Source organism: Delphinapterus leucas, chromosome 4, assembly GCF_059928025.1.
Source record: "Delphinapterus leucas isolate spDelLeu-1000000601 "Yukka" chromosome 4, BTC_Dleu_Yukka2, whole genome shotgun sequence".
Classification (NCBI taxonomy): domain Eukaryota; kingdom Metazoa; phylum Chordata; class Mammalia; order Artiodactyla; family Monodontidae; genus Delphinapterus; species Delphinapterus leucas.
Genome location: NC_143132.1, coordinates 12,474,471 through 12,497,885, shown reverse-complemented (window position 1 = coordinate 12,497,885; position 23,415 = coordinate 12,474,471). Strand labels below are relative to the sequence as shown.

The window sequence follows — 23,415 nt, the reverse complement described above, 5'->3', positions numbered from 1 at the left end:
GTAGATGATCTATTACATATGGTGCGCTCTGTGTGATGACAGAACTTCCCGTGCTCTGCTGAAGACCCCTCTCCGAAAGTGAAAGTCCGATCCTGTCATTGCTTCCCCGGTCACAAAAGCTGTAAGGCTGACTTTCACGGAGGACTTTCCCCAGGCCGAAAATTGGGTGGTGACAAAGGCACACGCAGTAGCTTGTAAACCGAGCACTCCGTTACATGCTGAGCGCTATCCCCAAACTGCTTCCTGTACCAGGGAAGTCCACATCCAGCCACAGTGTGTGGGAGCAGTAGCATCTTCCAGGCAAGACCAGACAGCCTGGGGGAGGGTGGTGACTGTGGACCCTTATCACTGACCCCGAGGCACAGACTTGCAAAGAATTAACATCCCCCCTACCCCACCTTGCCCGACTCTGGCCCCATCGCCCCTTTCGATAATCAATGAGCAAAAAAAGGCAAAGCAGCTCTTGAATTAAGACGGGAGTGCTGTCTGTTCACTCCACATCTGCTTCACCTTCTTTAGAAAGGTCGGGGGAAGTGTCAGAATACTTGCTTTTGCGGGGAAAGAGTCAAAATATAGTAAAACAGTGTCTCTGCCGCCAAGAGCTCTCAGTCCGTTCAGGGGACAGACGTGCAAATAAAGACTGAGTTACAAGCCGCTCAGAGGGATAGATTCTAACCATGGTAGTCTGAAGCATTATAGGAAACGTACTGCTTTGAGAAAAAGAAAAATGCCCAATTCCTCGGTCTTAATTGTTTCAACAAGCATGGGATGTCCACACCGAAATTCTCTCTCTCTCTCTCTCTTTCCCTTCCTTTCTCTGTTTTTAACAAATTGCTATTTTAGGCCAGGTAATGTTTCCTTTTCCTCCATCTCAGCTCAGGGTGAATTTTCTAATACAGACAGCTTCAGTTGAACTTTATTAGATTAAATTATATTTGCTAACAATTTGTGACATTTATTTTCTAGACATGTGCACCAATTTTTGACTTCCTTTAGCATAAAGCTAATAAGATCCTATATTCAATAACTTAAATCAGATTTACCTTCCAGGGAAAAATCAACAGCTGTGCCACTGGAAAACTCTCTCCTCAGTTCAATGCTAAGTTACCTCTAGAAACGCCAGGCGTTTTCAGACCTGGAAATAGTTGCAAGAAAAGGTGGACACCTGTTCACGTGAGCTCTCAGTTTGGGGGTTCTGATTTGCATATTAATGCCCTTAGTAGTTTTACCTCCATCTCTTTTATTTTACAATAAGTGATTTAGTTACAACACAGGATTCTGATAGCAGGAGCCACTCCCCACCTCCTCAAGGCTTGTGGGGTCCTAGTTCCCCGACCAGGGGAGTCCTAACCACTGGACCACCAGGGAATTCCCAGTAGGAGCTTTGAGTGCATCTTGTATTTTGCTGACTTACCACTGAAACATACAGTTGCTCTGAGCCTATGGGACCTGGTCCAGCACAATGCAAATAGAGACGCGAAATGAGAAATGAGAACGGAAGGATAATGCTGCTATCATGCCTGCCTACTTTGTCTGGGGGTGGGGCTGGGGGAGGCGAGGGTAAGCAAGCAGGGAGGAGGGGACAGAGGAGGCCCGTGGGCATTTATTGCGCTGTAGTCACCTACTCGTAGGCAGGGTTTGTCTTCTTTCAAAACGATGCGACAGGGACTTCCCTGGCGGCGCGGTGGAGAAGACTCCATGCTCCCAATTCAGGAGGCCCAGGCTCGATCCCCTGTCGGGGAACTAGATCCCACCTGCATGCCGCAACTAAGAGTTCACATGCCACAACTGAAGAGCCTGAGTGCCGCAACTAAGGAGCTGGTGAGCCGCAACTAAGGAGCCCACCTGCTGCAACCAAGACCCGGCGCAACCAAATAAGTAAATAAATATTAAACAACAACAACAAAATGATGTGACAGGTGAAGGGGCAGAATGAAGGCACAGGTACCATCCTCACCTTCATTAGCCCTGTGCTGAGGCCACCTGGGCACCTGCAGTACGACGGCCTCTCTCAACGAGCCAAGGAAAAGCAACAGAACGCGTTGGGTACCTTGGGTGGATGTACCAAGCGCACTGGGGTGGGGTCAGGGGAACGGCAGGGACACAGCTGTGGTGATGGGGCTGCTGAGCAGGGCTGCCACCCAACACAGACGGTTGTAGGATCAGGGATTTAGGTGACAAAACTGCAAACGGAGTTGCTGGCACTTCCCATTCTGCATTTCATGACGATGCTGGAATCCAGTCCCATGGCTGGAACAGCAAGACGGCTGTGGCTGTTGTTTTCTTGGTCTGAATGCAGCGAGTTCAATCTATTCACAGTAATGATAGCCTGGGACTTGGCCTGTGGGAATCTGCTCATCCACTAACCTCTGAATCCATGCTAGTGTGGCCCAGAATCCTACGGCAAAGTGTCCTACGACCCGCGTGTGCTGGGCCTGAGAGCAGGTTGGGGTCCCTTCTCCAGCAGGGACACAACCCCAGACTCTTTTTATCGCTCTGGGCAGTGGTTTCAGAGTCAAGCCAAGTGTCTATTTGCTTAAAGCATCTCATGGGTGGGCTCACATATCTCTTTTCCCCCTTTTCAGTGGTCGGTGAAACAACGCAGTCTTAGGACCCGTAGTCCCAGCACTATCGGCCTCAGAGTAAGTTAAAATAACCAAAGGCCGCCACTTGGCCGCTCTGGAGAGAGCGCTCCTGCTTGGGGCCCTTCACAGGGGCGTGTTCCGTGGACGTTCCCTCCCCGATGTTCCCTAGCACGTGGTTTAGCATCTACACTAGGTATACATGGAAACTTACCGTATAGTTCGTGGCAGATTCTGGGGCAAGCAGGTGGGCTTTTAGATGCTTCACCTTGGGCAAAAGAACCTTTCTGGGCTTTGGCTTCCTTATTGGTGCAATGACAACGCTAGTTTCTTCCTAATTTGGCTGTCGAGAGGTTGTAAATGAGAAAACACACGTAAATCACTTAGCACGTTGGTAGCTGGGAAACAGCTCCGTACTCTGACATCCAGTATCGAACTTTTCTTGGGAACCAATGACATCTCTCCTGGGGCCAGTGGACTTGGAGGAACAGAGTGACGACCCCTGGGATCTTGGGACGAAGGGTGGGCGATGGAGGCAGTTTCCTGAGGCTTCATGGAGAACGGCTCAAGGCCACCATGCCTCAGCTCGTGGCGGCTGACCTCAAGCCTGACGGCACAGCCTTCGCAGAGCCGTTGCCAAGGAACAAAGTAATCCTGTGGCAGAAACACTGCGTGGGGTTTCGGTTTGCCGGTGGAAAGGGTTTTGGGTGGTGACAAGTTTTATTACAGGCATTCCTGGTCTCCCTGAAACAACCGTGTGAGAAGACAAGTTATGTAGGACAAAACCGCAGACCCAGCCGGGCAACAGACAACATGCACTGTGTTTCCTTTACATTGATCCACAGATGTATGGGATTAAAAAACAACAGTCCCACCAAAAAGCCCAAGCCTGCATACTTAAGCTGATCCATAGCCTGCCATTTGGCAAGATGACTTTTGCTGGTAAGTTGATTTCTTGGGAAGTCCTGGGAGTGGCCCTTGGCTCTAGCCTCACTAGCCAGGTGACCATGGATGAGCGAGGCCACCCATCTGAGGTCACCACCACCTTCCTCAGGGAGTGGATGCGAAGTGAATCAACCCACATTAGCACAGAGTCGCCCAGGGACTGCCTGCCCCCCTTCCTTACAGACAGACGGCCGTGAAGGGGCAGCTCCCGTACTGCCCTTCTAAGGAGCCGCTATGTCAGAACGGACAGAGCTCAGGGGTTATGACGAGGAGAGGACTGTGCGTTTTACGTGAGTATTCAATAAAGGGCTGTAGTGTGATGTTAGTAATGCAGTGATTTCTGCACTCAAGCGCCAGTGGCCCTTTGGTTAACAATTTCCGGTGATTATGTGAAGCAACAGAGTAACCGTCATGGCCACAGAAAGCACTGAAATCCCATTGAGTCAAGAATTCCTAGTGATATGGAAATAGTGATTCTTAAGAAGATCTACTGTGATCATGTGGCTTAACGTTTTCTGCAAGTCAAGTATGGCTGTCATGCATGCACGTAAACTATGCACTGACAAGAGCGGGTGCTCCTCAAATAAAATCACAGGATCTTATTGCAAACTTTATATCATCCAAGGACAGAAGCTTTCCACAGAGACGTTTACAATTATAATGAAAAAAAATAAAATTACAATGAAAGTTACACCTGAAACTAATATAATATTATGTCAACTCTACTTTGCTAAAAATAAAATACTAATGAAAGTCAAAAAGCACACAGATGCAAACCTGATTTTACAAAATTTGACAATCAAAAGAGTAAGGTACAATCAAGACGTATAGTCGGTTACAAGCCACTTTAGAACAATGCTGTTTTGAGGACAGCAGAAATGTTCGTCAGTGCAGGGGCCCTAAGTAACCTGGAGACTGTGGGGAGATGAGGACAGGCTGCAGAGGGCTCTGGGAGGAGAACCTGTGTAGGGTGCTCTCCAGGGGCACTAGCCTGCCAGGAGCCAAGGCCTCCCCTCGAGGTGAGGGCACTCTGAGTGGGTCTCGCCGATGTGTGAAGGGCTGGGGGAGACATGGACGGTCCTCACCCTCCACAACGGAATCAGGTCTGGGAACCCAGGGTCCCGGCCCCGGCCCCGCTCCCAGCTCCATCCCTGTGGCTGTGCGTGTACGGGGGCGCTCCAGCACCGTGGCGGGCGAGGAGCACTGGGCACAGGGAGACCAGGGCAGGGAGCGTCCTTGTCACTTCACTCTTCCTCAGAGTGAGCATGATGCGTTTCCTCCAACTAGGGGAAGAGTCTTCTACAGTGTAGCTGGACAAGACGTCTAGGCCACTTCTGGCTGCACAATCTAAGAGATGTACTCGAGCTGCTCAGACGTCAGCATTTGCAGAGATGATAAGTTGGAGAATTTAAAATCAAAGATGTCCTAGAAAACCAGTCAGGATGACAGGTGAGCCAACGTGGTTGTCACCGAGCCAACAGCGTTTGCATCTGTCAGCCTCGGTACCGACCTCAGCACGACAAGAGCTGCAGGCTCTTGTGAGCCCACGGGGAGAACCATCGGTTACCAGGATCTGCATTTGTTTTCAGGAAAAGCCCAGAAACTACATAAGAATTTGTCCAGTTTCAAGGTTAGTCTAGTTTGGCCACCCAACTTCCATCACAGGTACAGGCTTTACACCTGGAAGACAAGACCAGCCAGGTCTCAACCAGGGGGTGAACTTCACCTTTGAAGCTGGGAGACACGAGGCTACAGTTAGACCCCCTGCCAGTCTCTGAAACAAGATTGAGAATTGGGCCTCTGACAGTTCCACAGGGAGGGCCCAGGAAGAATGCGGGTAAGGAAGTGACGGGCGGCCTCTAGTGGCCACTGACAGCCAAGTTTCACAGCAGATCCCTGGGAAAAAAGGTACTTTCAACCTCCTGCAATACAGCAGCTGTTATGAGAATATAAAATAAAGCAATCAGGAAGCAAAATATATTTGTAACTATATCTTCAGTAGTTTGCCAAAGAAAAACCTCAGATTAGTAGATAGTCGTCCTGAAATAAAAATAGTTTAGGCGGATTCTTTTGAGGATGTGTTTATTAAGTTCTAAAACCTTGAATAACTTTTATTTTAAAAATTCAAACTGAAAAAACTAGGAAAACCAGAAATTTCAACAACTTTCAAAGAGAGCTATGGGTGTCCTTTTTAGTTATTATTATTATTTTGCCAAAAGAAAGGTGAGCTAATATTTTAGAAAGCTTCATCAACTGGTGAACTTCATCTTGGTCTCCACTTTATGTCTTTTACTCCATGAAAATGTCTTTTCAAAGCAGTGTTATCTGCCCACGGAGAATTTAAACAGGAATCGTCGTCATTTTCTTCCAGTTTCTGGACACAAACGTATTTTGCTCAGGAAGGCATTTCAGGAAAGTGTTCTGCAGAACCCACGACCAACCTCCTTGCTCCCCACGTCCCCAGAAGCAGGACACCTCCAGAGCCTAAGGCAGGCGGACACCGGGCAGGGCCCCCGCAGCCCTGGCGAGGCTGAAGCTCAGGAGGTGCCCTCACCACATCCTGCAGAGCCCCCCGAGCTACCCCCGTGCCCAGAGTAAGGCCTGGGGGTGAGGGGGTGAACGCCCCAGGCGCCAGCTAGCTGAGAATCCATCAGTCACACGGTACCTTGAGCTCCTCTTGTCTTCTGTGATAGAAGAGCATCAGCTGTTTCTGCTCCTCACTGCTTATGATGGGTTCTCGCGCTGGAGCTCCTTGCCCCCTCTGAAAAGGCGGGGGGACAGCAAATTGCGGACTGAGGCGTTCTTATAAGGCCGACCCAGGAAGTTACAGCTCACGCCTTACAACTGCCTTTGCCGACTGCTAAAGATAAACAGGTCATGCATCTCTGATCATCCACAGCGAATCACGAGGGGAGTCTCGCTCTGGCCCTGGGCCCTCACGGTGGAGGCTGGGTGGTGCTGTGTTGGTCACAGCCATTCCCAAGTCAGCCACTGCAGGTCCAGTGAGGGAGGGGTAGAGATAATCGTGGGGGGACCCTGTTGCCCCCAAACTATAGAGAGATGATTTAGGAGAGAGCACGTAACAAAGCAGCCTGCAGGTATACGGCTCCACACGAAGTCCTTACAGGTCTCCAGCTCTCCACCTCTTTCACAGACTGTCAGCACTTAGGAAAACTTGAGATCAGTGCTCTGGGCTGTATTTTTCAATTCAAGAAACATTTTTAGTGACTTGTAAGCCCCATTTTTAAAGCTGAAATGAATGCAGCATACTCTCCTTTCCCCCCAATTAAAACAAACTCCAGATACCGTCCATCGATCCATATTTCCTTCATGTTTTTGTTGCTCCATAAAGAGGACAGTTTGACTTTAAGCCTGCACCGGCAGGATTAAAGTGTCTGCACAAGAGTTTAAATCTTTCAGATTTAATGTAAAGTTTTATCAGTTTGCAAGTAAGCGAAAAAGAGTGACACGTTAAAGTACTTACCCGCTGAATCTTGACGATAATTTTGGTTTTTTCATTCTTCCCCACGTAGTCCGAAAGCTTCTTTGTTCGTCTTAGCTCCTTTGCTGCCCACCACAATTGTGCCTCTGATTCTGTGATGACGCTGAGTGCTGCCTGGGTTCACAGCAAGAACCAGCTTTAAGGTGGTCAGGACACGGCCAAGGGTGTGGCCCGGCCCTGTGGGCAGGGAGCCTGGCCAATGCCCCTCCCAGCATCGGAAGTGGGACAGGCTTCCAGCACCCTGCCCTCCCCTGCCGTCCCCCACGGGCAGCACTAATGCCCCCTACTCAAAGCCCTCACTCATTTCAGCACCTTCCCTGTTAGTTTTAACTCATGCCCTGACTCAGGTCACTTCTGGAAGGTGGCGGGTATCCTATCTCATTTGCACCCTCATCCATGATATAAGGTCTGTCTTAGATGGATTTTTAGGTTACTGCCAGGGAAGAATACGGGGATCCTGCTGGGTGTTTAAATACAAAAGCCTCTGACTTACGATGGTTCGATTTATGACTTTTTGACTATATGATGGTGTGAAAGTGATACGCATTCAGTAGAAACCATGCTTTAAATTTTGAATTTTGATTTCTTCTCGGCCTAGTGATGTAGAGTATGAGACTTTCTCGTGATGCTGGGCAACGGCAGTAACTTGTGATCGCCAGAGTAATCAACCGATACAACTGTCCGTACCAGACAACAGTTCTGTTTTTCGCTTTTAGTACAGTATTCAATAAATCACACTATTATAAAATAGGCTTTGTGTGAGATGATTTTGCCCAACTGTTGGCTGATGTAAGTGTTCTGAGCACGTTTCAGGTGGGCTAGGCTAAGCTATGATATTTGGTAGGTTAAATGTATTAAATGCATTTTCAACTTATAATATTTTCAACTTATGCTGGGTTTGTTGGGGCATAATCCCATCATAAATTGAGGAAGAGCTGTATAGGTATAATGGGGCCGTTCGTTTGCTTCTGCATATCCTGCCTATTTAAGATGGTTCAGAGAAAAAGATACTGTCCCACAGGATAAGGAATGAAAAAATGAGAAAAACAAAGGAAAGTGGAACATAAAGCTAAGAAAATAATAAGGAGCAAGAGGTAAGGCTAGGGGCTTCCCTGGTGGCGCAGTGGTTAAGAATCCGCCTGCCAATGCGGGGGACACGGGTTCGAGCCCTGGTCCGGGAAGCTCCCACGTGCCGTGGAGCAACTAAGCCTGTGTGCCAGAACTACTGAGCCTGCGCTCTACAGCCCGCGAGCCACAACTACTGAAGCCCGCGTGCCTAGAGCCCATGCTCCGCAGCAAGAGAAGCCACCGCAATGAGAAGCCCGTGCACCGCGACAAAGAGTAGCCCCTGCTCACCACAACTAGAGAAAGCCGATGCGCAGCAACAAAGACCCAACGCAGCCAAGAATGAATGAATGAATGAATGAATAAATAAATAAATAAATGTATTGGGGACAAAAAAAGAGATAAGGCTAGAACACAAAATTCCATGCAAAGGGACCGATACGTTTGGGTAGAAATAGGCACAAATTAGGGTTTTGGCTTCCCAGTGGTCAAAGAAAATGGGACTGTTTTCAGTTACTCCCTTGTCTCTTGCCACCCCTGTGTGTGGGGGCCAAGCCCTCAGCCAGGAGCACGTCCTCGGGGTCCTCCCTTGAATTCACAGCTCTGCTCTGAAGCCTAGTCTAGCAAAATGGAAAGCTGTGTATGAAGCAACAAACTACATCAGCAGAGAAAGGTCAAATCGGAGGGGCTGCTGCTCTTTGGGGGCTGGGGGAGGGAAGGAACTCACCTGGAAGAAACCCGAAGAGCCACATACCTGACTCCCCGACAGATCTTCTTTATTTTCAAATTCCATCCGGATAGGATCGTATGGCGGCAACCCCATGGGATAAACAATCATCACTGCACCTCGAAGCTGGTCCAAGGCGTCTTTCACCATCTCCAGGGTAACGCAGACATTGGCTTCCACGTGTTTCTGAAAATGATTACAGGCATTGTTATCTGTGATGCGGCTGATCAATTCAACAAATCTCAATCAAGTTCTTGTACAAGACCCGGGCCAGACACTGCCAGAGCGACAGAAAGAATCAGACGGCGCTCGCTACCAAAGTGACTACCGTCTATTTCTGGGGCTGAGCCACGGCCACCTCGACCTAGGTTATAAGGCAGGATACGAGCGGCACCAAGAGGGATGAAGTGCAGAGGACACTCTGAGGGGAGGAACCTCAGTCCAGCGGTACAGATGCGAGAGGGCATCAGGAAACAGGGCAGAGGGGACGGCATCTCAGGGAACAGAGTGCTTCAGGACAAGCAACGGCAAAGAAAAGGAGGTAACAGCTAGCAGCCCACACAGCTCGGGGAAGGGAAGGCACTGCTGGCCGGCCAGGCTGGAGCCTGTTTTGGGATGGCCGTGAACGCCAGGCTGAGGAGTTAGCATTGACAGTGAGGCGATGGGCAGCGAGTGGCTCATCTGGGAAGAAGTGGTGACGCTGTGAGACTCATCTTGCAGTGGTTGTAGAATGGACCCGGGCGGGGGCAGACCACGTAGCAGGCTCTGAAGAGTGCAGAGAAAGGTATGACGTAATCGAGAGTGTATCTGGTCTTTGCCCCCTGTTCCTGGCGCAGAGCTTCAAAAACCCTTGGCATTTCCTGAGTGATAGGGTTGTCATTATTCCTAACCAGCCCCCTCTGACCAGACCTGGGTTCATGCTGACGAGGTGATCCATGTGAACCCCTGGATAGTTTGGGGAGGGGTGGCCTCCCCAGGAAGCCCAAGCTGGGACTAGCAGGTTGGAGCTTTCAGACACCCTCCCCGCATCCCCACCTCTGGAGAAGGGGATTGGAGAGGAGCTCAGTCACGTGGCCACTGATTTAACCAATCAGGTTCACACAATGAAACCCTGATAAAAATTCTGGACACTGAAGCTCGATGGAGAGCACACTGAAGGTGTGCACCCGGGGTCCACGGAGGAGGAGAGGCTGCGGAGGTTCTGCACCCCCTGCCCCTGGCTCTAACTTTGCTCTATGGGTCTCTCCCATCCGGCGGTTTCTGAGTTGTATGCTTTATAACAAAACTTTATAACAAAATAGGAAATACAGCACTTGCAGCGTGTTCGGTGCGTCATTCAAGCAAATTACTGAACCTGAAGTGGGGTGATGGGAACCTCCAAATCTGCAGCCAAACCAGACAGAGTGCAGGTCACCTGGTGCCTGAAGTCGGGCAAGTCTGGCTGAGGATCTCACCCTTTAGCTTGTGGGGTCCGTGCCAGCTCTGGGTAGTTAGTGTCAGAGCTGAGTTGCAGGCCCCCCAGCTGGTGTCTGAACACAAAGGCTATCAGGGGAGCTTCCCTGGTGGCGCAGTGGTTGAGAGTCCGCCTGCCGATGCAGGGGACGCGGGCTCGTGCCCCGGTCCGGGAAGATCCCACATGCCGCGGAGCGGCTGGGCCCGTGAGCCATGGCCGCTGAGCCTGCACGTCTGGAGCCTGTGCTCTGCAACGGGAGAGGCCACAACAGTGAGAGGCCCACGTACCGGAAAAAAAAAAAAAAAAGGCTATCAGGGGAGCCTTAAATAAAGTGATGACCGTGGATATGAAACGAGGGGTTGGATTTAAGATGCATCTTAAATTCATGGGAGTGGACGGTACAGGACCAGACTTAAGGCATACAGGTGACAGAGGAAGTGACGAAGGTGACACTGAGCCTGGATAACCGAGACAACAGTGGCTCTTAGTAGAAATGGAAAGTCTGCAGGAAGTGCTTCCTCTTGGGTAAAGAACACAGGGCAGAGGAATCAATGAGCTCAGGTCTAGAAAACTTGAGTTTGAAGTGCTGGTTGGACTTTCAGGTAGAACCTTCTAGAAACCAGCTGGAAACTCAGGTTGCAAGTAAAGGAAGATGCTGGGGTAGAGGACAGAGATTTGAGAGTTATTGTGGAGAGTGGAATCTGTATTTGGCAGAGAAGATAAAATGCCGAGGAAGAAAGAGCAGAAAGAAAAGAGAAGAGATTCAGGATAAAGTACTTTGAGAAACACCAAATTTAAGAGGCAAGAGCCAGAGAAAACAGCAACCAGGAAGCCGGGAGGGAACCAGGATAGAGGAGGCTCATGTACGTGGTCGAAAGGCAGAGAGGGCTCCAGGGGTCAGATGGGAAAAGCCCCTGAATTTGCAGGAGGGGGGTCACTGTTGGCCCTGAGGCGGCCATTTCTGTGGTGGAAGAAAACAGAGGCCAGGTTCTGAGAAACCCGGGAGCATCTGGCCCGAGGATCTGGGGGCCTCTCCTTCGGGAAAGCTGCTGGGGGTGGGAAGATGGGGGAGGCGAGTGTTGGGGGGGCAGGTGGAAAGTTAAGCTGCAGAGGACTGATTTCAGGCTAAGGAAAGAGGCCCGAGTGTGCTTACAGAGTAGATGCTGCCATAGGACAGGAGAGACTAAAGGCATTATTCCTCCTGGGTTTCTAGAAGGGGGGATGCAGACCAGCTGGAGTGGGGGATGCAGCAGAAGTGGGAGAGCCCAGGGGCAGGAGACACTGGTCGGAGTTTCGAGGGAAGAACGAGAGAGATGCAGGAAGAGACAGTTTGCAGGGGGGACAGAAAACCGAGGGCTTATGCCAGACGGCCTCGACCTCACTGCCAAAGCAGGAGGCAGATCTGCCACGGAGAAGGTGAGAGGGCAGGGGCCCAAGGAGAGGAAGGGTCTGAGACAGGCTGGGGGGAGGGCCAACGGGCCCGCAGTCCCCATGAGGTCAGAGCTTGCTCAGCAAAGGAGGTCAGGACAGGAGCACGGGCCACGCAGAGACCTGGAGCCAGGAAGAGGCCATCTCGGGCCCCGCTGGGCTGGGAGGCAAGGTAGGGGAGAGGGGTTATCGGGAACCCTCGGCACGCTGACAAGGGGCTGGGGGGCAAGGGCGGGGGCAGGGAAGGATGGAGGATCCTGCACTACGAGGGCGACATCAGGGCCCACATCTGAGACGGAACCGCTCTGAGTAACTGTGAGTTATAACCTGACTGAGCTGTAGGCAAGTGACACAGAAGGGAGATGAAAATCCTCGCTTCCGAGGAAATGCAGGAGTCCCGTGACCTGGTACAACACGGATCATCAGCGTGGATGCCCAAGTCCCGGGGGGACAGGGGGCCAGGCAGCACCCGTGGCCTGAAGCTGATGCACCCCAGGGAAGGCAGAATGCCCTGGAGGCCCAGATTTAAACTCTCTAAACCTACGTTCTCATCTGTAAGACGGAGGTAATATTCCTGCCTTACCTACTCCCAGTGCGGCTTATGAAATTGTTTCCAAGTCATAAATCCTCATAAAATAAATCAGGCCTTCCCATGAGGGGCACATGCCGTAGAGACGGTGTGAAGATCTCCCGGATCCGGGGTCACCGGAGGGAAGCTGTCCCACTCAGAGGGCTCCACCCCCCACTACCAATATATGCAGAAAGGGGGAGCCACGGGGTCATTTTCTACAAAAACTCCACCATTGTCAAGGGCGGTGATTCCCCACCAGATGCCATGGTTGGGTGACAGAGAAACTCACGGTGCGGCCTCAGGACGACAGAGATTCCCCGCTGTCCTGGTCTCCCACTCACAGCAGAGGGTGGGTCCCAGGAAGAGAGGCGGCATGGACACCATCGTCCCACCCCAAGGAGCCCCAGTTTCGATATTCCACTGTCTTCCACTCTCCCCCTGAGGAACCTGAGCAATGGAGGTAGAGTCCCAGGGCCAAGGGACTGGTCACAGTGGGGCTGCTGGGACCTGAACTCTTCCTTCCCTGCTCACCCAGTGGGTTCTGACCCACAGGGCTAAGTGCCCCACGCAGGGCAGGGTCTAGGGAGGTGAGAGCGACGCCGGCTGCATTTGGGAAGCAGCGTGGAAGCCCCGGGTGAGAAGTGAGGCCTGGCAACCCAGGAGCTCTGCAACTTTGGGAAAATCGCTGCAGCAAAGCGACTGGAGCCCCTGGGAAACCTCTCTCTCTCAACTATGACATGACTATGTAAAAAGACACACAGGCAAAGGGAAGAAGTGATACAAATGAATAGGAAGGATACCCACAGAAGCAAGAGTGGGGAGTGAAGGGGGCGGAGCAGGGTCCAGGCCACTGTTCTCCTAACGTGCTCTGAGATGTGCCCATTTGACTAGATGTTACTAGCTATTATCCTTTTAAAAAAAGGTTCTGCAGTCAAATGCATTTTGCAAACACTGGATCAAACCGAAGCCTTCCTTGTCGGCTTTCCCAGTCTTTCCTATATTAACAGGCAGAAGGGCAGCCTTTCCTGAAGCACTTAAAGGATTAGTTAAGAGCTTGAAGAACTTGGGAAATGTTGGTTTAGAAATGACAGTTATGCCCAGTACATTGAGAGGAACAGAAGAAAAAGCAGTTATCAAGTGAGAAGGCCTGCAGTGGCGGGTGGGAGCAACTAGTACCAGCAACACATAAACAAAAGTGACTGATAAAAACATTCAATTCTTGAAAAATCCTTAAATTATTCTCCTCCAGACTCACAGTATATGCATGTCAATGGTATGTTTCTCCTTCAATGAAACACTTTTTGTGTAAATACTTAAGACAATTACAAAAAGCTAATTCGTAATAAACACATGCTGTGCCAGTCAGGTATCTGTAGATCCAGCGTGTGGTTACAACGTTCGCATCTCCCCATTCCACTTTCATTAGTTCTTAAGGGTTACAAACTACAACACATAAAACGGACAAGCAATAAGGGTTTACTGTATAGCACAGGAACTTATATTTAATATCTTGTAATAACCTAAAATAGAATATAATCAGGAAAAACCACAACTGAATCACTATGCGGTGCACCTGACACCAACACAATATTGTAAATCAACTATACTTCAACTGAAAAAAAAAAAAGTTAAGGAAACAAAATCATATATGCATGAATTCATATGTGAACCACATTTACACAAGCCGATAACCATTTCTGTCAGACCTGAAAGAACTGGGAGGATTGAGGACAATTATGAAAAGGAAAAGCTAGGGCCCACCCCGAACATGCTTGTTTCCCTTGCCTCTGGAAGGAGGAAGGAGGGAAGGAGGGAGGGGGAGAGAAAGAGAGAGAGAGAAAGAAAGAGAGAAAAAGGAAGAAAAGAAAGAAAGAAAGAAAAAGAAAGAAAGAAGGAAAGAAGGAAATAGAAAAGGAGAGAGAGAGGGAGAGGGAGGGAAGGAGGGAGGGAGAAAAGGAAAGGAAAGAAAGGCTTCATTTAAAAAGCTAACCTTCGATATTATTGCTTTGGCTTCTTCTATAGTCTTCTTTAAAACTTGCTTCATCTTTTCATTTGGAGCTATGAAAATAAAAAAGGGAAGGGGGAGAGAGACAGCCATCTTTAAAACTCTTCTTAAACATCTTAATCCCTTCTGTCTGCGTCAGGGAGGAAGTGAGATGAGAGAAAGTACAAGAATGGAATTCAGATGAGGGATACAGGAAAGCTGGCTGTAAGAAATTAGGTAAAAATCTTTCAAACTTCATATGCTGAATAAATAACATAGCCATTGAAAATACTAGAAATACAAAACTGTATTAAAATAAAAGTGATTAAGACAATCTTGGTTAAAGATGAATAATGAACTGGTAAAAATAAACTGTCAACTCTTCTTACGAGTACCATTAGTTTTTTCATTGATGCAATTCCTCCTAAAAAGCAAAAGATCTCTCCAAATTGAGAATGGGTTTAGGTATGAAAAGATGTGGAAGACAACCAACTATTTTCTAGGTTAAAGTTCAAAAGAAATAATACTAGAAATTCCTATTATCTTCAATACTAAAAAAAAAATTTCTGAGCATGCAAAGGCCTTATACGGACACTTTATTTCTTTCGCTCCTAATAGTGTTTTAAGGGCATAGTAGATACTTAGGTGTTTGTTAACTGATCAATTATAGTCTTTTATTATTTTTTTTTTTAAAGAATCCATGATAAACATTCTTCATTTATTTATTTGGCTGCATTGGGTCTTCGTTGCTGCGCGCGGGCTTTCTCTATTTGCAGCGAGTTCGGCCAACTCTTCATTGTGGTGCGCGGGCTTCTCATTGCGGTGGCTTCTCTTGTTGCAGAGCACGGGCTCTAGGCACACGGGCTTCAGTAGTTGTGGCACATTGGCTCAGTAGTTGTGGCTCGCGGGCTGTAGAGCACAGGCTCAGTAGTTGTGGTGCACGGGCTTAGTTGCTCCGCGGCATGTGGGATCTTCCCGGACCGGGGCACGAACCCGTGTCCCCTGCATTGGCAGGCGGACTCTCAACCACTGCGCCACCAGGGAAGCCCCTATAGTTTTTTAAATGGAGTTTTTTATGCAGGTTAAAAGGGATAAGAAGCTATCAAAATGGGTTATCATCCCTTTTTCCTTCCAATTCCACACAAACAACCATATACTAAAACAAGAGGAATTTCTTCAGTGTTCTGGTGTGTCCTAAGCTGCTTTGTACAAAAGAGAGACATGTCCTCAATTCGAGTGGAGACTGCTGGGCTGACATTTATTTCCTCCTTCCACACAGAATCTCTAAATAAACCCTGATCTGCAAACTGTAACAAAACACACCCTTCAATACATTATCAATGATTATCCCCTCAAACGACTAGGTCGAACCACATGAAAATGGCAATTTTCAATCACTTGTTGCCTACAAAAATGGTAATTTCTTTTTTTTTTTACATCTTTATTGTAGTATAATTGCTTTACAATGGTGTGTTAGTTTCTGCTTTATAACAAAGTGAATCAGTTATACATATACATATGTTCCCATATCTCTTCCCTCTTGCATCTCCCTCCCTCCCACCCATCCCATCCCACCCCTCCAGGCGGTCACCAAGCACTGAGCTGATCTCCCTGTGCTATGCGGCTGCTTCCCACTAGCTATCTACCTTACGTTTGGTAGTGTATATATGTCCATGCCTCTCTGTCGCTTTGTCACAGCTTACTCTTCCCCCTCCCCATATCCTCAAGTCCATTCTCTAGTAGGTCTGTGTCTTTATTCCTGTCTTACCCCTAGGTTCTTCATGACATTTTTTTTTCTTAAATTCCATATATATGTGTTAGCATACGGTATTTGTCTTTCTCTTTCTGACTTACTTCACTCTGTATGACAGACTCTGGGTCCATCCACCTTATTGCAAATAGCTCAATTTCGTTTCTTTTTATGGCTGAGCAATATTCCATTGTATATATGTGCCACATCTTCTTTATCCATTCATCCGATGAGGACACTTAGGTTGTTTCCATCTCTGGGCTATTGTAAATAGAGCTGCAATGAACATTTTGGTACATGACTCTTTTTGAATTATGGTTTTCTCAGGGTATATGCCCAGTAGTGGGATTGCTGGGTCATATGGTAGTTCTATTTGTAGTTTTTTAAGGAACCTCCATACTGTTCTCCATAGTGGCTGTACCAATTCACATTCCCACCAGCAGTGCAAGAGGGTTCCCTTTTCTCCACATCCTCTCCAGCATTTATTGTTTCTAGATTTTTTGATGATGGCCATTCTGACTAGTGTGAGATGATATCTCATTGTAGTTTTGATTTGCATTTCTCTAATGATTAGTGATGTTGAGCATTCTTTCATGTGTTTGTTGGCAGTCTGTATATCTTCTTTGGAGAAATGTCTATTTAGGTCTTCTGCCCATTTTTGGACTGGGTTGTTTGTTTTTTTGTTATTGAGCTGCATGAGCTGCTTGTAGATTTTGGAGATTAATCCTTTGTCAGTTGCTTCATTTGCAAATATTTTCTCCCATTCTGAGGGTTGTCTTTTGGTCTTGTTTATGGTTTCCTTTGCTGTGCAAAAGCTTTTAAGTTTCATTAGGTCCCACTTGTTTATTTTTGTTTTTATTTCCATTTCTCTAGGAGGTGGGTCAGAAAGGATCTTGCTGTGATTTATGTCATAGAGTGTTCTGCCTATGTTTTCCTCTAAGAGTTTGATAGTTTCTGGCCTTACATTTAAGTCTTTAATCTATTTTGGGCTTATTTTTGTGTATGGTGTTAGGGAGTGATCTAATCTCATACTTTTACATGTACCTGTCCAGTTTTCCCAGCACCACTTATTGAAGAGGCTGACCTTTCTCCACTGTACATTCCTGCCTCCTTTATCAAAGATAAGGTGACCATATGTGCGTGGGTTTATCTCTGGGCTTTCTATCCTGTTCCATTGATCTAACTTTCTACTCTACCCAGCAAGGATCTCATTATTTGATGGAGAAATTAAAACCTTTACAGACAAGCAAAAGCTGAGAGAGTTCAGTACCACCAAACCAGCTTTACAACAAATGCTAAAGGAACTTCTCTAGGCAAGGAACGCAACGGAAGGAAAAGACCTACAATAACGAACCCAAACCAATTAAGAAAATGGGAATAGGAACATACATATCAATAATTACCTTAAATGTAAATGGACTAAATGCTCCCACCAAAAGACACAGATTGGCTGAATGGATACAAAAACAAGACCCTTATATATGCTGTCTACAAGAGACCCACTTCAGACCTAGAGACACATACAGACTGAAAGTAAGGGGAAGGAAAAAGATATTCCATGCAAATGGAAACCAAAAGAAAGCTGGAGTAGCAATTCTCATATCAGACAAAATAGACTTTAAAGTGAAGACTATTAGAAGAGACAAAGAAGGACACTACGTAATGATCAAGGGATAGATCCAAGAAGAAGTTATAACAATTGTAAATATTTATGCACCCAACATAGGAGCACCTCAATACATAAGGCAAATACTAACAGCCATAAAAGGGGAAATCAACAGTAACACATTCATAGTAGGGGACTTTAACACCCCACTTTCACCAATGGACAGATCATCCAAAATGAAAATAAATAAGGGAACACAAGCTTTAAATGATACATTAAACAAGATGGACTTAATTGATATTTATAGGACATTCCATCCAAAAACAATAGAATACACTTTCTTCTCAAGTGCTCATGGAACATTCTCCAGGATAGATCATATCTTGGGCCACAAATCAAGCCTTGGTAAATTTAAGAAAACTGAAATTGTATCAAGTATCTTTTCCGACCACAACGCTATGAGACTAGGTATCAATTACAGGAAAAGATCTGTAAAAAATACAAACACATGGAGGCTAAACAATACACTACTTAATAACTTAATAACCAAGTGATCACTGAAGAAATCAAAGAGGAAATAAAAAAATACCTAGAAACAAATGACAATGGAGACACAATGACCCAAAATCTATGGGATGCAGCAAAAGCAGTTCTAAGAGGGAAGTTTATAGCACTACAATCCCACCTTAAGAAACAGGAAACATCTCGAATAAACACCCTAACCGTGCACCTAAAGCAATTAGAGAAAGAAGAACAAAAAATGGTAATTTCTTATGGTTCATCTATCACATTTAAAAGCTAGCTGCAACTTAGAGCAAGAAGACAGATGCCTTCTTTTCCGCCTAATTCATTCTGGATTAGTGTTTTACAAGTAGTTATATGGTGCAGTATTTTATAAGTTTGTATATAAATACTGAGGTCAATTTTTTAACTTAAAGAACTGCTTTCGTACTTATCGCTATACTCAGGCATGCAGAGAGAAGAAAAATGCTGAATTACCTTGTCCATTCCTTCGTCCAATATCATCCTTTTTAAATACTGAACCCGCACTGGGGACACACTTTTCACCCCATTCATCCTTTAATTTCAAATCTTCAATCTGGTCATCAGTCAGTCCTTGCATATTGGGAGGGAGAAATACGCCATGCTCTGCTAATTCTTCCATTTCTTAAAAAGAGAAAGTTAGACAATATGTATGGTAGTCATCATCATAACACCTTACACCTCATTGGAATGTAAGCTCCCTAGTGGTCGGGGGTCTTGCCCATTGGCTATTTTATTTAACAAACACTCTGATGCCACTTGCTATGTGCCAGACCTGTCCTTGACCTCTGACAAATGCTCACCAATTTGTCCTAGGTCAACCGATGCAGAGAGTCTGGGTGTTTACCCACCGTTCACAGGCTACAGGTTCTGTGCTCTAACCCACTGTGCTATGTTATACTTCCCGGCACTCAGGGAGCACAAATTCAAATTCATTGACAGTCTGAATACACATCCACATAGGGAGTTATGGATTTCCAAGCGCGTTCACATAGCTTATCTCATTTAATTTAACCTTGAGAGGTAGGCCAGACCGTTATCAACATCCTCATATTCCCTAATCTGCAGCTGTATCACCTGAGGCTTGCTCTGGTCACACTTCAACTACTGTATATAAAACTTTATATAAATACTTTATAAAGGATTTATGTACATCTGATCATTGGGGAGGATGTAAGGCAGCTCACGCCCTTCCACAGTGGCAGAGACAAGATCTTGATTTTCTAGTATCATGTTCACTATTCAGATGCATGCTTTATATTTTTCCTGTTCCATATATATTCACCCCAAAACGAATCCACATTTCAACCTTGCAAAACTGTCTTTCTTTCTTTCTTCTCTTTCCTTCTCTCTCTCTCTCCCTTCTTTCTTTCACATGAAAGAGGTAGGTGGAGCTAAGTCTTCCCATAGCACTGTGTGAAGACACTAGATGGCCTATAATAATACGATACTATGGAACAAATGGTGGAACTTAATGGGCTATTTATGGGATACATATTGTCTCTCTCCCCACCAGACTGTAAGTATCTGGGGGTCAAGGAGCTGGTCTCATTCATCCCAGTCTTCAGTGGGCATAGCACTGGGGCCTGCCTGAATCACGGCTGATAACAAGGACTGTAGACTAAATGAATGGGTTGGGTTTTTTTTTTTTTTGGTCACGTTGCATGGCATGTAGGATCTTAGTTCCCCCACCAGGTATCGAACCCGTGCCCCTTGCAGTGGAAGCGCAGAGGCTTAACCACTGGACCACCATGGAAGTCCCAAATGAATGGGTTTTAAGTTCACTAACATGCCTGAACAATCAGCACATTTCAATGGATAATTTCATAGAAGAAGAAGTTGAGGCCCTTTTCTCCCCAAATGCTTTCATTTTAAAATAACACTTAATCGAGCTTGTTTTGGAGTCAGTAAATTTTACTAAGAAACTATACGTATGACCCATAAAGGTAGAAACCACGACGCTTAAGGAGTTCTCCATGGTACAAAAATCACGTGGTATAATCATAGACACAATCACACCCTAGACCACACCTGGAGTAGCATCCTGTCAAGTACTGCGCTGCCTAATGTGGCAGTTACTAGCTGCACGTGGCTACTTGGATTTAAGTTGAAATGCAATGAAATAAAAAACGCAGTTTCTTGGTGGTGCTCAACGGCCCCCTGTGCTTAGTGGATACCTTACTGGACAGCACAACCTGGGAACATTTTCCATCGCGGGGGAAAGCTCCCTTGGACGGCACTGCTCCAGAGTGTCGAGAGGACAGCGACCAAAACACTGTAACAGGAGAATCAGGCTTTGCTTCCTGGAGAAGGGAACACCAAGGGAGGCAAGAACACCGAGGCTCTCTCACTGTTTCTCACCTCTGAAGGCCATCCCAAAGGTGGGGGGCTCACCACCGGAAACTGCTCTACCTCCAAAGTCTCAAAATAGGAAATTCACTTGTAAAAAACGGCCCAGTGGTCGTGCCACCTCTCACACTTGTTGAAATCCACTACACCGGCTCTTGGGCCCAAGCCTCCGGCTCCCTCCTGTGCCTCTTGCCTCCTCTGTACAGGGTCTATTTCGGTTTGCTCACAGCGCCCCAATCCCGGCTCCCAGAACCTGGGGTGCGCCCTCCCCGCCGGCTCCGGGAGCCTCTCCTCGCGGTCCACCAGCTCTTGAAGCATCTCTGGCGAACCCCGCTGTCCCATTTCAAGCCCGGCTGCCGCATATCTTTGCAAATCTTCACAAACTTGACCCTCGGCCCCAACCTGCCCAAGAAAGCCTCGTGGGTCCCGCCCAACTTCGTCCCAGATGGCCCAGTTTCTTCTTCCCTTCTGGGGCCCTCGCGGTCCGGGCCCCCACCCCAACCCAGCCGGCAAACTTGCCGCGCCGCCGGGCCGCACCTGAGCAGACGCGCTGCACCTTGAGCCGCGCGTTGTAGACCCGGGCCACCTGCACCGTGAGCTCCTCCAGCTCCGTGCTCCCCGGCGCCTGCAGCAGGAACTGGCTCTCGTCGCCCCGCTTCACGTGCAGCAGAACCATGGCGGCTGTGGAGGCCCCGCCGAGGAGGCGAGAAGGCCCGGAATGACCGGCGAACAGCGACGACCGACCGACTACCTGCCGCTGGGAGGCGGGAACCCGGGGCTCCGGGGCTCGCGTTGCTGGGGGAACTGCACTCGCTCCCGGAAGTGGCTGTTGCCAGGAGCAACAAAGAAAGTCTGAGGGCCGCCGCTCAAGGTCAGACCCCGAGGCTGGGGCGGAGACCCCGCCCTCCACTCCCGGGAGCAGGTGCTGGCGAGCAACGATCCACACAGTCTGGGAAGGCCTCCGGGGCCCGCCCGCACCCGGCGAGCCGGATTCGCCGAGCCCTGCTCCCGGAAGTGGGTGTAGTCGGGGCAACCCTCAAACAGACCAGCCGGCTGAGTGGAGTGCTGGCCGCCCAGTCGGCTCGCCTGGGGCCCAAGATTCCACCCAGGGAGGTGGGTGGGTGGGAAAGAGGCTGCTAGGTCGGGAATGGGTGGGGTGGTGGGAACCCACAGGTGCCCAGCCCCGCAGCAGTCTCCCCACCGCAGCTCCGAGCCTCGGTAGCATTTCCGCCGCCCCCAGTCTCCACTTCCGGAAACTCCTCCCGCTGCTTCGGGTCTGGAGCGCTCGGAAGAGGCTGTCTCGGATCGCTGGTACCCGGTGTCTGCTGCCTCTGCACCGGTTTTCAGCACTGAAGGGTCAGGGAGTGTCCGTACTCCTTCGTGGAGGCTGATTCGAATTCACATCTCTAGAGTGGCTCGAGCGGCTGCTGCCGTAGCGACCCTCCCCAAACTATCCAGCAACTCACTGCCCAACAAATTCTTATTAAAGGCAATCGGGTTCGGTGCTTTCTTCCTTCCAGGCGCCGGTGACAGGGAGGCAGATTCAGGGTCACTGCTCTCATGGAGCTTATATTCAGTGTAAGTGACAAAGAGAAAACAAAAATAAACGGATAAGGCAAATTCAAATAGATATAAAAACAGAACAGGGTGACTGCCTTTTTAGATTGGATGGTCAGGGAATGCCTTAAGCCTTCAGGCATTCCTTGGGTGACATTTGTACTGAGGCCTTGATAACGAGGCGCTAGCAAAGCTAAATTAGTGCAAGGCCCCGATCCCTGGTTATCTCCTTGGAAGGGCCATTGCCAAATGCAAATTGAATATTACAAGCACCTGCCACTTTGTGTACCTGAAACTTTGCCTCCCTCCATTGAAACCCTTAAGTTCCGGGGCAGAGTGGAGAAAGTGTGTGACTGTAGGCCTTGGAAATGCCCAAAGCCAATCCAGAGCCTCATGTGAAGACCGTTAGACTGACGCTGGATAGAAGCGGGATGGCGCCCAGGGAGAGATGTGTTTTCATCTCTAGTACTGTTGCAGCAGGGTTCACCCAAGCCCTGGAACATGCAGTACTGGTCAGATTGGCAAATGTCTCTCTTCCCCAGAGGAAGAAAGTGGCCTACTGTGGTCACTTAGCTCCTGACTGCTGGCTGTAAGATCATCCCCCTATTTCTCCTGAATCCAACTGCGTATCCATCAAGCCAACTCCTGCTTAAAAACTTGGTTTATAGTATAGCCTTCTAGGTAGAGAGAACCATTTATCCACACACTCATGTACTACAGGGTCTCTGGGTATAATTTTTAATAATATAAAATGAATGAAAAGTATAGAAAACCCATGTTTGTACTGGCCACTCAGTTTTGTTTAAATACGTAGTTATCAACTACATATCTGGTGGAAAATCTGCCAGACTGTCACAGGTCGAGCCCTTGCACCATCTTTAACCTTTGTCAGCACTGATATTTGCCTTTGTAGTCCTCTTAACTTTACTCTTTCGTTGCAGTCCTTTCAGTGTTCTCTTTAGGTCTTTTTCTTCTCATACAGGCCATGTCTTACAAATTCTGTGCGTAGCTTTTTCTCAGTGTGGTTATTTTTTTTAAATAAATTTATTTACTTATTTTTGGCTGCGTTGGGTCTTCGTTGCTGCGCGCGGGCTTTTCTCTAGTTGCGGTGAGCGGGGGCTACTCTTCATTGCGGGGCACGGGCTTCTCATTGCAGTGGCTTCTCTTGCTGTGGAGCACGGGCTCTAGGTGCGCGGGCTTTGGTAGGTGTGGCACACGGGCTCAGTAGTTGTGGCTTGCGGGCTACAGAGCGCAGGCTCAGTAGTTGTGGTGCACGGGCTTTGTTGTTCTGTGGCATGTGGGATCTTCCGGGGTCAGGGCTTGAACCCGTGTCCCCTGCATTGGCAGGCGGAT

General features: G+C 48.1%; 1 protein-coding gene across 2 annotated transcripts; it reads right to left on the bottom strand.

The window, feature by feature from the left end:
• Positions 1–5,592: 5,592 nt before the first annotated feature.
• CFAP298 (cilia and flagella associated protein 298) lies at positions 5,593–21,444 on the bottom strand. 2 transcript variants are annotated; one of them, XM_022552937.3, is made up of 7 exons: positions 21,043–21,443; positions 18,613–18,780; positions 14,264–14,331; positions 8,849–9,007; positions 7,012–7,143; positions 6,193–6,288; positions 5,593–5,901 (listed from the first exon to the last, which is right to left on the bottom strand). In XM_022552937.3, exons 1-7 carry the CDS (start codon positions 21,179–21,181, stop codon positions 5,791–5,793), a joined length of 873 nt encoding a protein of 290 aa, XP_022408645.1. In that variant the 5' UTR covers positions 21,182–21,443; the 3' UTR covers positions 5,593–5,790. The 2 variants fall into 2 exon arrangements, with proteins under 2 accessions (XP_022408645.1, XP_089766431.1); XM_089910305.1 differs by lacking the exons at positions 5,593–5,901; positions 6,193–6,288 and adding an exon at positions 6,290–6,387 and having other exon boundaries at positions 21,043–21,444.
• Positions 21,445–23,415: the final 1,971 nt, after the last annotated feature.

Excerpts from the sequence above, each read along its gene's own strand:
- CFAP298 (XM_022552937.3), bottom strand. The coding sequence starts at position 21,181 with ATGGTTCTGCTGCACGTGAAGCGGGGCGACGAGAGCCAGTTCCTGCTG. Across the intron at positions 18,781-21,042 it reads GGTGCAGCGCGTCTGCTCAG|AAATGGAAGAATTAGCAGAG; the intron begins GTGCGGCCCGGC and ends TCTCTTTTTAAG. Across the intron at positions 9,008-14,263 it reads CCAAAGCAATAATATCGAAG|AAACACGTGGAAGCCAATGT; the intron begins GTTAGCTTTTTA and ends AATCATTTTCAG.